Source organism: Anneissia japonica, unplaced genomic scaffold, assembly GCF_011630105.1.
Source record: "Anneissia japonica isolate Jap-2015-1 unplaced genomic scaffold, ASM1163010v1 scaffold1239_len605302_cov174, whole genome shotgun sequence".
Lineage (NCBI taxonomy): Eukaryota > Metazoa > Echinodermata > Crinoidea > Comatulida > Comatulidae > Anneissia > Anneissia japonica.
In genome coordinates this window covers 469066-482305 of record NW_022748776.1, presented here as the reverse complement: position 1 = coordinate 482305, position 13240 = coordinate 469066, and the positions used below count along the sequence as shown (strand labels likewise).

At 32.0% G+C, this 13240-nt stretch overlaps 1 protein-coding gene across 4 annotated transcripts in view; it reads left to right on the top strand.

Moving 5' to 3' along the window:
- LOC117120958 (gamma-aminobutyric acid type B receptor subunit 1-like) overlaps window positions 1-12455 on the top strand; it is a 29602-nt gene extending 17147 nt beyond the window's left edge. For 3 of the 4 annotated variants that reach the window (XM_033266053.1, XM_033266052.1, XM_033266054.1), the window contains 10 exons: window positions 548-611; window positions 837-914; window positions 2272-2422; window positions 4395-4527; window positions 5299-5412; window positions 5809-5934; window positions 6724-6901; window positions 7313-7476; window positions 8279-8401; window positions 9031-12455. In XM_033266053.1, the coding sequence (XP_033121944.1) occupies window positions 548-611; window positions 837-914; window positions 2272-2422; window positions 4395-4527; window positions 5299-5412; window positions 5809-5934; window positions 6724-6901; window positions 7313-7476; window positions 8279-8401; window positions 9031-9081 (1182 nt within the window). In that variant the 3' untranslated portion in view covers window positions 9082-12455. Of the gene's footprint in view, window positions 1-547; window positions 612-836; window positions 915-2271; window positions 2423-4394; window positions 4528-5298; window positions 5413-5808; window positions 5935-6723; window positions 6902-7312; window positions 7477-8278; window positions 8402-9030 lie in introns of those variants that run through there. The other variant, XM_033266055.1, reaches the window with a different exon arrangement.
- The last annotated feature ends 785 nt before the right edge of the window (window positions 12456-13240 follow it).

Sequence of the window (13240 nt, the reverse complement as noted above, 5' to 3'; positions counted from 1 at the left end):
CTGGAATGCTAATTTACTTCAATTAATTTATTTAATTCCAATAATGCGGTATATTAGACCCTAGAGCAGAGAAATATCACATCGAAAACAAGCAAATACAGATTTAGATACCTATTTTAACAATCTGAAAAATCAATTTTGGTATTAACTTACTGAAAAATAACAAGTATTGAATTTAAAGATATACCCTGATTTTATACCAGATAATGATAATAATCATAAAAACACTTCCACTGAGTGGTGCTGATGAAGGTAATGTGATGCTGATGATCATGATAAGGTAATGATGATGATGATGATGATGATACAATGCTTATAAAATCATGTTGTTTTTTTGTTTTTGTTTTTTGTTTTGTTTTAAATAGGCTGTGTCCACCTTTGCTTTACACTATTAAACCTACTTTAATAAACACCGTTATTTCCCATCAAGAAGACAGTAGGTGGCCTAGAAAAACTGCACGTGTCACATCGAATTGATTATATAGGGCCTATTTCATTAATAGATCATGTCACGTGTTAATTAATTTGAACAATGTCCTTTGCACAGGGATTCGTAGGATTTGATGAGTACGGTAGCCGACAAAGTGAAGCCGTTGTTCAACAATTGCAAGGTAAAAACTAATCTCATTAATATCATATTATTATTATTATTATTATTATTATTATTATTATTTATTATCATTATTACAATTACAAGAGGAACTGACTTGTGAGTGCAGGCCAGTGATGCATTGCTTTAAGCTGCTACTACCATGATTTTATTCTTTTAACATGGATGCTTTTGTTTAAATAAATAATGAACAAAAATAGTTTAATTCTATGTATTTATTTTGAAGATGGGAATATCACACAGGTCCTTGTTCATAACCAACTTAAAGATGATATTCGATTTATAAACGCCTTCAAATGGAGTGGTGAGTTTATTTTGTTACTGCGATCTTTTGTAGCAACTGGTGCCTGTCATCATAACAAAAACAACAAAAATTAATACAATAAAAATAGTTATCACTATTATTAATATGGTGATGATGTAATTGTTGAGGGCCCCTTAAAGTCAGCTCATGCTGGATGGGTCACTCTCTTGAAATATGGTTCAATAAATAAATAAATAATAACAATGCTATATAAAAAAAACAATAAGAATGAAGACATTACGTAATCGTTTGTGTCATTGTAACATATTTCAATGTGAGTACAGTATACTGAGGTTCTCGTTTATTGGTGTAATAACAACAGTAAGGTGCAGTGTTGCAATTCGCATGTATTGTATTTGGATTTTTTATGTACTATGTTAGCATTAGGCCTATTCGACTGAACTGCCAGAAATCAATTATTTATGGGAAATTCGGTATATTATATCAACCTATTCATGCCTTTGTGTTAAAATACTGAAAGAGCCATCCTGTGAAATAAGCATATTCTGAATAATATGCCTATCGTATAATGATATTAACAGTAAGAATAACATATTATAATTAAATTGCTGATAAACGGTGCGATGTTGTTTTTAGTTCGGTTAGGCTTCAATAGTTCTGTAAATCTAGTTTCATGTTATAATTTCTTGTCCGTTTGCTTTCGTTGTTGTCAAGCGCCTCTAGGTTGGTTCAACGGGAGGCGCTATACAAATCGCAAATTATTATTATTATTATTATTATTATTATTATTATTATTATTATTATTATTATTATTATTATTATTATTATATTTCTAATAATAATACTAATACTACCACTACTACAATAATACTATTAAATTAATAAATTAATCATCTTTATTATTATCATTACTATTTGTCCCTTTCATTATTGGTATTGTGTTATCCATGCATGTTTTTTGAATAGCTTTTTCATATAATAATATAAGATAATACCATAGTAATACTAAATATGATATTATACTACTAATAATACTGTAATAATGATCATGATGATGATAATGATATTTTAATTGTTACACTAAATAATATATGAATATTATTATTAATGTTATTATTATGATAGTAATTGTTATTGTCGTGATGGAATAATAGACAATAACTGGATTTGCGTCAGGAGAAACATGTATAGGTGTATATAGGTTATTATTATGGTGATGATAAAAGTAAAATTTGATAAACAATCAATTAGTATCATTATCAACATCGTCATCGTTAGCCCAACAGTATTTTCGTTATCATTAGGCCTATCACTATCATTGCCATCATTATTATCACACTATTGTTTCCATTATTGTTATTATTAATTTTGTAAATTATATTATTAATATATACAGGAGGATTTGTTCCAGTTGATGGGCCTACATATGAAATAATTCAATTAACTATTTCCCAGTCGAAGAAGGTATTCATTTACATCCTATCGGGGTTGGGCATCATATACGCTTCCATACTACTAGTACTGAATATAAAATACAGGGAAACTCGGTAAGACGTGAAGATGTTGTTGTATTATGATTATATGAAAGTATATGTCCCACTGCCTTAAGAAGTAGACCTATGGTTATTATACAGATATTCTTTAACGTCAGTATTCATTGTACAAACTGACGAGAGATATCAACCATTCATTCATTCATTCATACTTTATTTTTCCTTTCATAAAAATCAGAATACAATTTGTACTTACAGTAAATAAAAAAAAAAATAAAAAAAAGTAAAAAAACTGACAATACAGAAAAACTGTAAGTCTAAGGGGACAAGGATTAACAAAAGCAATTGAAATCTCTGTAGCTCATAAGCTTGTTAACCCATCCCTGAAAAACAGAAATAAGTTAACACAATATATTAAAATTATGACCAAAATACTTAAAATGGTATTAATTTATTAAATTGAAATTTTTTCGAATTAAGCTATATAAAAAAGAGTTTATACGTGTGACTCAGCATTTCGAATTGCATCTCTCCCAGCATCAGGTTTGATGAACGGGTGCCATAAATAAAAGTGTTGAGCTTGGAAAGCTGCGCTGATTCCGGGAAACTACTGCGACTTGCTGGAGAATTGCGGGAAACCAATGATAACTTATTTAAATACAGTTGAACTTGCCTTACTCGAATCTAAAATGGCATTGAAAAATTTCCGACTTGGATAAAATTCGATTTACAGGTCGTAAATTAATAGAAAACAACAATTTGGCATTTAAAATAAGATCAACTTAGAAATTAGTCGAGTTAGGCAAAGTTGACTTAGACAAGTTCAACTGTACACAAATAAGATATTGAATCATTTTTTTTTTTTAATTTACAGTCAGTGTTCATTAAACAATATATGTACTGTATAGAAATGCATCCACAATGTCGTTCTTTCTATCAATACCGACATCGGGAAAACGCATGCCTTTGAAATACGGATTCTTATACATTGAATAATTACTGTATTTGAAATCTGCTGTTTTGTACTATTTATGTTGAATACCTACTCTCTTAATGCATACCGTATAGATCATTTCATTATAATGCGGCTGTCGTGATAGAAACATCGATTCGGGCCTATTTCCCATAATAATTCCATCATGACTCTCATTTTATTATTTTATTGGTTGAATCATCTGAACGATCGTCACAATGTGTTCACATCAACATAATAGCGACATTTATTATCTATATCTTGCATTTAAAAATAAAAACTGCAGTACACATAGGCCTACCGAAAGGTCCGCTGATTAATCTCAGATAAGATAGTATAATACATACTCCAAGTATCGAAATGCACGCCATCGGGATTCAATATTTCGACATTAATTATGTCATCATCAGGAATGATGATGACATAGGCCTACATTTCACAAATACATATCAATATTATAATCAGTCTACCAAAACGATACTTTATAGTATAACACAAGATTGAAACATTGCTGACAATGCTATTGATCGATCTACCAATTAAAACCAAAAATTGAATCAACCCACCAGGTCAAAAGATAGCCCTAAATGGCTATACATTTAGGAACACTAGAGAAAAAGCTTATCAGTTTATTATAAAGTGATCCTTATTGTGGGAGAGGGGGTGCAGCTTAAAGTTTTAAATAGAGTAATATCTTCAGTGGTGGATTCAAGAGAGGGTTCGGCCCTCCCCCCCCCCCCCCCCCCCCCCCCCCACCAAAAAAAATGTTTCAAGATTATAGAATAAACAGTGGAGAAAAAAAGATAATTGTATTCAGATTTAAGCCTAGAGTGCCATTTCTGGTCATCTGAGGTGCCAGATTCATACTGTCCCGCCATCTTTGAAAGTCCTCCTCCCTGGACACCTCCCCTCCCCACTATTTCAAATTCTGGATCCGCCACTATTTTTATAGCCCTTATTTTACTCGGGCCTTACGAACTTTTACCTCCAAAGTCAGAATTGAACTTTCTTTTCAATATGGTTTGGCCCTATCTTTCATTTGTTTACTTTTAGAGTAATGAAGCTATCAAGTCCTCTGTTGAATAGCTTGATAGTGGTTGGTTGCATCGTCTTGTATGTATCCATGGTGCTGTATCTATGGTCACTGGAGATCCGCGAAAACTCACCCGTATTTGTATCATGTCAGGTAAGATAAATGGTTAACAAACTGTCACAATGATGTGATTGAATACTATAAAATATCAGTTGAAAACAATCCTTATGAGGATGGTGGTGTTGGCTGTGGTGGCAGTAGTGGTGCGTGGTAAAGATGGGTGTTGTCAATTACGGTTGTGGGTTCCAGCATTAGGCTGATCACCACTTACTTTAGCAGGGTACCTATCAATGCTGTCTCACTCAAGTAAGAGTGGTTACCTGAGGTTTCAATGATGATGCTAATTATTAGCTGCATTATGAATCACACCTCCTTGCTGAGTTCACAGTTTCATTTGTCTGATCCTCATGACTAGGACAAATAAATATTGTTATTTTTATTATCATCATCATCAATATCATCAATATTATTGGTAGTACAGTACATCATTATTATCATCAATTAATATTTAATATTATTTGTTATTACTTATACTATTAATATTATTTATTATTATCGTCATTTATATTACTATTATTATTGTAGTGCTAAGCTGTGATGATGGTAATGGCGGTTAAACACCGGGCATACACTACGCCCTGACCGTCGGTCGGCGAATGTATCTCCGCTCTCTGTGACTCCGTCGCTGATCAGATTGTCGGTGGCAGTCTGTTGCACGCACCTCGTTACGTTACATTCTCCATGGAATCGCGTCGTCGACCGACGACCGTCGCTGCTTGTGCCCGGCTTTTTAGCTATGGTCAAAACCAAACACTGATATATTTTTATTTCTCCAGTCATCTATCCGTTCTTTTAATCTTACAGCTCGGGTTACTCACTACCTGTGTTGGGTTTTCAATGGCGTTTGGGGCTCTTTTTATGAAAACCTATCGTGTCTACAGCATCTTCAAGGCAACCATGACACGACTTCGAGCTGCGGTCAGTAAAAAAAAAAGAATATTCTAATATCAATTAATCTAAATCTGTTACGATAACAAATTGTACTTAATTAGTAATTAATTGAACGCGTTTTAATCTATCGCATCTACTACCACCAACATCACATACACATGTGGGTGCGGAATTGATGACATAATTAATGTCGAAATATTGAATCCCAAACACGATGGCGTACATTTCAATACTTGGAGTAGGCCTATGTATTATACTTTCTTAACGCTCATGTATTATGTTTATCTCTAGTATGTGGGTATATTTATTCTCAATAAATATACCCAATCCGTTGCAGCATACACTGGATTATAAGACTGAATATCTATTTATAATAATGTATAATACATTTAAATGATACTATCATTTCAATTTGCTATGTAGAGAGGTCTCCACAACAGTACGCTGTTTTCGTATATTGCAGCATTTGTGCTGATCGATGTTCTAATTAACGGCTTCGCCTATTGGTTCAATTTATTCGAAATAGTATCACATGAGGTCAACGAGAAGGTATGTTGACAACGTTGATCGTATTTATGTCGTCTTTCGAAAATCTGCCTCTTCCTCTCAATTATTGGTTATTTAAAAGTTAAGTAAATTAACAAAAACCTAAATGCTGCGTTAAAAAATAGGTCTATCTGATTACTGTATTTAAAAATACATGTCTTGATGAGCGAATAAACCTGAACAATATAATTCATATATTATTATACAGCACTCTTCCCTCAAATTATAAAGACCACTTTTGAGACCGAAGTTTCCATGGTTTTTAAAAGCTTTGGTCTGTAAATGCAACAATGAAAGACATTTGTTAATTTGAGACCACAGAAAAGTGAGGGAGATGGTTTTAATTAGAGGGAGAGACCTGCAATTTCCTAATTTCTATTTAGATTTACTTTTTGTATACTAATTAGATATAACTTTAGATAAATTGGCATAGGTTTAACGAAATTCGACTAACATTTGTATAACGATTTTCTGACTAATAAAATTACAATGAAAAGGATGGGTTACACTTTCCTGATATTATGTTGCAGTGGTATATAGGCCTAGACGTCGTTTTGATTTTGTAGCCTATTCTGTTAAGGGGATGGATAAGGGGTTCCTTCTGCCACTGGGTCCACTGCTGCAAAACAATGGATAAATTGCTCATTTAACGATGAAATAAGTTATAGACTTCCAATATAACACAGAAAGTATAGGCCTATGCTTATTACAGTATTTGATTTTACCAGGGAACAGTGTAATTTCACTGTTCTCTGATTTTACTAACATTGCACACTTCATTTATTAATTCAGAACGATACAACTAATCCGCACTTAGAACTTGTATACATCGAGGTCTCGTACGAGTGTTCATCGAGATACAACTCAGTTTTATCATCGTTTTTGATTGCATATAAAGGTGCCATGTTGTTGTTTGGAGTTTTTCTAGCCTGGTCCACACGCAATGTTAAACTCGTACATTTAAACGACAGTACGTATACTAACTTTCACAATCGCATTCAGTGGCGGGTCCAGTGGGTGAAAAAAGGGACGCTCGCCACCACTCCCCATCCCAACCATGACAGCAGCCAGAAAATCACGAACCAAGTGTAAAATCATTTGAATAAGATATTAAGATGGCTCAGAACTCCAAAACGCCTCTAGGAGACTAAGCCCCCTGCACCACCATAGTAGGTAAGGGAAAACTCCAAAACGTTCCTCTCTCGACCATAGGATCAACACCCCTTAAGTAAAACCCCTGCCAAAAAAGTCTGGATTCGCCACTTGCATTACTGTAATTATTGTTGTTCATTTTTACATTATTATAGTAAATGTCAACTTGATTATAATTCAGCGTTTTTTATGAGGATTAATCCTGGTTTATTTTTCATTGTACCTGTAGGTCACTACATAGCAATTTGTGTATACACTGTAGTAATTTGCTGTATGATAACCGTCCCAGCTGCCGTCCTTCACTCCAATAAACTCGGTCTAATCTTCGTCTTGTTTGGCACTACAATATTCCTCACCAACACTTTGGTTCTTTCTCTTGTATTTTTACCAAAAGTAAGCATTCTTAATAGGCCCTATATATAATTCATGGCCGGTATAGGCCTATATTATTTTTAAGATGTAATTAATCTGTACGTTAATTCATTTTATTAATATGATGATAGGACAAGGACACATTTTAGTATTATTAAAAATTGTTCGTGCGCCTTCAGGGTGTATTTCCGTTCATTGCAATTAATTAACATCTTATTCTGAAAATGGAAAACGTACGAATACTTTCCTTGAACTATAAAAATAGCAAGAAACATTCACGATTAAAAACGTAAGATAAATAGCAAGATATGATACATAGAAGCATAATATAAACCTATATAACCTACAAGATGGTTGAGAGTGTTTCTCTTCATTTATACGATATAACAGTGGTATCCCAACTGTGGTTTCCCACCGAAGCTAGATTTGCTGGAAATTACAGGAATAAAAGACCCCCTATTGTTATTATTTTATGTTATTCGTTAATATATATTTTAATATCACACATTAAATTAATACATCGTTATGTTGATTCGGACATGTTGATATCTAGTTATGAAAATTCGAACATGCTAGGCAGTCCCACAAACCAACAGGTTAGAATACAACTCCTACGACAAAACCAGGATTTGAGCTGCAATTGGAATTCAATCTCTTTGCATAGGTTAATACGGGAAAATAGTTCTTGAAACGCTCACTTTGAATGTTTTCAATTAATAAATTTATTTTATATTTTACTTGTTTTACAACAAAAAAAACTCTTTATTTATACTGAAAACTCCCGGTCTCGTCTCTAGAATGTAGAACCTAATTATTTTTTCAGTTGCATGTTTTGTACAAAGATGGCGGCAAGGATGTTAATCTCAGCACAATGCCGAGTGAATTTACTTCTAAATCGACCATCTCCAAAAATGAGTGTGATGTTTTAGAAGATTTATATCTACAGGTACACAAATATATTCAATATATCAAAAAAGGCCTATAATATAATGCAAAATGATGATGATGATGACGATGATGATCATGATAGTAAGGATGAATTTGATGATCATGCAAATGATGATCTGATGAGGAGGAGGAGAATGTTGACGATGATGAGGATGGTGATGATACAGTGATGATTATGATGATGGTAATGTTGTTGATGATAAGTATGATGAAGGTGATGATAATGAGAATGAAGATGATGAGAATAATGATGCTGATGGGGATTATGATGATGATGATGATGATGATGAGGAAGATGATAATGTTTATGATGAGATGAGAGATAATGATAATGGTGATGATGTTGACGATGATGGTAATAATGATGATGATAATAGTGATGATGATGATGATGATGATAGTGATAACAGCACTTAGTAGAGAGCATATCTCGCCCATTTTATTACACAATGATTTCTCATAGGACTTTATTCGTTGAAAAGCTACAGAGTAGCCTACGATGTTCCATCATGTCCTTATTAAACACTGTATATGTACCTTTGATGATTTATATTATAAATATATATTATATATATATGATAGTTAATACGATGTAAATTCAAATTATGGATTTAATTTCAATTTCAGAAATGTTTGGAATTAAAACGATTGAAATGTCGACTGAAAGCGTCAACCTAGCTACATCTCAGGTTGCCGATAATCGTTTTCTGCCATATGAAAACTTCACCCTCAAATTCTAGATCTCTTTAATTATTCGAGAACTAGATAATTTGAGACCAGTTTTTTAAAGTAGCAACTATCAACTTCAATCTTTAATACAAAGCTTGGAAATTGAAGCCGGAGACCATCGCACATCCCAACGGTAGTCTCGATTTGGATGGTGAACAGTATAATAAACAAAACGATGAACGGTGGTCTAGAGGTATGCTGCCAGGCTAGTGATCTGGAGATGGTTGGTTTGTCTAGAGATTACATTTTTATTGTATTTTTACCGTTTGTTTGTTTGTAAAATTTTTTGCACTCCAATATATCAAAATACAATTGATAAAACAAGGCATAAATAAAATTCAGAATTTATAGAAATTCAGCATAAATAAAAGACAGAAAAAACGAGAAAGGAATGCAGGGATTGCTCTATAAGCCCTGAGGCTTGTTTCTGTAGAGGCCCCCGTTGTAAATTAAATTAAATAAAATACATTTTTGTTAATTTAAAGAGGGAATAAATTCACTAGTTTCAAATAGCATCTGAGGATAAATACATAAATTTTATCAAATATTAAGGCTATGGTTAATGATTTTGTCAGTTGAGTAAACTCTAATGCTCTTTCCAAATTATCAAATTTTCTTTGACAATAAACTGTTGCATGCCCATATATAGTCATGTTGTGCCTATATATGTTCATGATGTGATGTCATCATTACCATATTTAGGCACGTCACATGTTTTCGTCAATTAAAATTTGATAGTCTGGACAGGGCTTTAGTTCACATTGATGGTATAGTTTTTGGGAACCATTGAAATTGAGAATGATTTCAACAACAAAAAATGTAGTTTTACGCTGAACTTAAGTTTACAGCAAATCATCCATCTATTTATACCTTACATTTCCGATGTTCAAAGGAAATCAAAATGCAGATATTTCAATATGAAATTCTAATGAACACCTGAGTGACTAATTCTAGATTATTAGGCCTATAAAATGAAAATTGTGGAATCAAACCAATGCTCGTATTGCAAGACAAAAATCGAAACCATGCAACATTTATTGTTTGATTGTACGAAAGCAAAATCAATATGGGATGCTTATAAATGGAAAAAAAAATATTATCTTAAATTATAAAACAGTTATTATAGGTTATGAGGTTGATGCTCCTGATCTGTTGTTCAATTTGTATATTCTACTATATTCTACTATATTTCTACTATATTTCAATATAAAATTCTAATGAACATCTGAGTGACTAATTCTAGATTATTAGGCCTATAAAATGAAACTTCTAAAATTTAATTTTTATTTAGAAAAGAACAAAGGACCTAGTCAATATAATTTTAATCAAAAATGGAAGGCATTAATTGATATTTTTCTTTAAAAGACTGATCTCTTTAACGTTAAATAAATATATATGGTTGCTCTTCTGTATCTGGTCGCAGAAGTCTAAGAATGGATTTGTTTGGCATACATATTTGATATTACATTGTTCAATTTGTATATTCTACTATATTCTACTATATTTCTACTATATTTCAATATAAAATTCTAATGAACATCTGAGTGACTAATTCTAGATTATTAGGCCTATAAAATGAAACTTGTGGAATCAAACCAATGCTCGTATTGCAAGACAAAAATCGAAACCATGCAACATTTATTGTTTGATTGTACGAAAGCAAAATCAATATGGGATGCTTATAAATGGAAAAAAAATATTATGTTAAATTATAAAACAATTTTTATAGGTTATGAGGTTGATGCTCCTGATCTGTTGTTCAATTTGTATATTCTACTAATTAAGTAATCTACTGTTTACCTGTAGAGGGCGACCATTTGATAAATTTTAATCAACTTTTTGAAAAATCTAAAATTTAATTTTTATTTAGAAAAGAACAAAGGACCTAGTCAATATAATTTTAATCAAAAATGGAAGGCATTAATTGATATTTTTCTTTAAAAGACTGATCTCTTTAACGTTAAATAAATATATATGGTTGCTCTTCTGTATCTGGTCGCAGAAGTCTAAGAATGGATTTGTTTGGCATACATATTTGATATTACATTGATTGGCCTTTTGTATCCATTTTCTCTAATCATTTATTATACAGCTTCATTGCTTCTTATTGTTTACGTAATGTATTTTTATTTTGTACGTATGTATGTATGAATTATATTGAATAAAAAAAAAACAAACACAAACATCCATCTAGTCAAAGCAAGGAAATTTGTTGAATTGCGTTGGTCAAAGCAGGCAATTTGAATTTGTTTGTTATCTAACGTGGTAAAGAGATACTTTTAAGTTCAGGCTAACCCGTAACCCCTTTATGGCATTACTTAAGATTATTGGCATATTGTTTTATTACTGTAAATGTATCAATAACTGGATTTTATTATGAGATTATAAGAAGGCAGAAATACAATAACATGAATGATTAGTTTAGCTAATATTTGTAAAATCAAGATTTAATATCTGTAAAGGTGAACAATACATCAAAAAAGTTTTCCCTCTTGCTTAATAAATTTAAATCTACTTTCAAAAATGCCCCTTTCGCGCGCGGCCTATTGCGAGGCTGTGAGGTACTGGTGTGGGTCCAAATATTTGCAAGATAAGTGCAGAAAAAACTCCTGTATAAATAACATAAGTTTAAATAAATTGAAGAACCGTCTTCTGTCTTGTCACCCTCCCATCTTTCGAGAGACTTAAAGCCAACAATAATATTAGCTTTAATTGTTCTCATAATAACCCCCACCCCTAAAGAAAAAAAGCTGCTTACTATTTACTTAACATCCGTACATTTTTTAGCCAGCTAAAGTTTAAAAGCACTCTAAATGTTAAAGGCGGTGGGGTGGGGGACACGACCATCTCCCCCACCCCATGACTCCACCCAGGTGTAGACCTATCATTTAAATAATCATTCTGTGAAGCCCAGTCGACCAAATGCGGCAAGTATTGCCATATGTAACAGAATATTCTAACGCATTGAATACTACGTCTTTAACCATAATTTTAGAAAGACCTTTGCAAATGAAAGTCAAATTACCTTTTATATAAAGAGGAACATGAACAAAAAAATGTAAAAAGTCAAAAACAAAGGACAAAGGTGTATGTGAATGAAAATTTTGTGTAATTTTGTGTGTTAAAAAAAATCAAAATATCTATTATAAATTTATGTTACCTGTAAAAGGAAAACTGAAAGAAATAATGTTAAATGGTAATCAAATGAAAGAATTGAAATAAATGACTATTGGGTAACAAAATAATTGTGTATCTTTCATTGTATTATGCTGTTTTGATCTTGTTTTTTACTTATATGTTTGTCTTGGAGATCCCTCGATAGTGTTCTACACTTTTGGTAATCCTTGGAAGGCTTTTTGTTGTATATTTCTTTATTCTCAAATGTTGTAATAAAATAAAATAAATAAAACAACTAAGAGAACTTTAATTTAGTATTTGGTATTGTTTCTTCATCGTATCTATTATGCCATTTATTGCGGTTATTCCAGTTGAACCAAAATATTGACAAGTTAGGTCCATAGAGTCTAAGAACGTACCCGGAAGGGGCCACCAAAATATGTCTGACACGAGCACACTACCGACAAATAGACAAAATGGTGCATTTGATAGGCTACTGTTGAAAACCCATAAAAAATATTACAAATTTTAAACATATTTCCCAATATATTTCAATGTGTGTTTGACCTTAATATCTGAGATTTGTATTTGTAGTCCATTATTATAACCTAAGAAACAAAAAAATTACATTCCTAGTTTTTTTTAACGTAATTCGTGGTTTATGTATTTTTAATAATGTTGTTTTCATTATTTGTTAAATACGATCATCATTCTAAATAGATTCTAAATCATGTGTTTCGTATTCTTCTACCACCTTTCTAAGCTTATAGGCCTACATAGATGTACGAACGGATTGGTAATCAAGGATTTTGTGAATGAAACTAGCTGTACTAGTGTGAAGGCTCATTTATGTTTTGAGCTGTATTTTATGGAGTTATTAATTCAATGCATTTGAATGAGCAATTTATTGTTTTATTGAATTTTCTTAAAAAGTTCATCTCCATTTCACAATAGACGGTTGATCTTTAAATTCAATTAATTCCATTAGGTT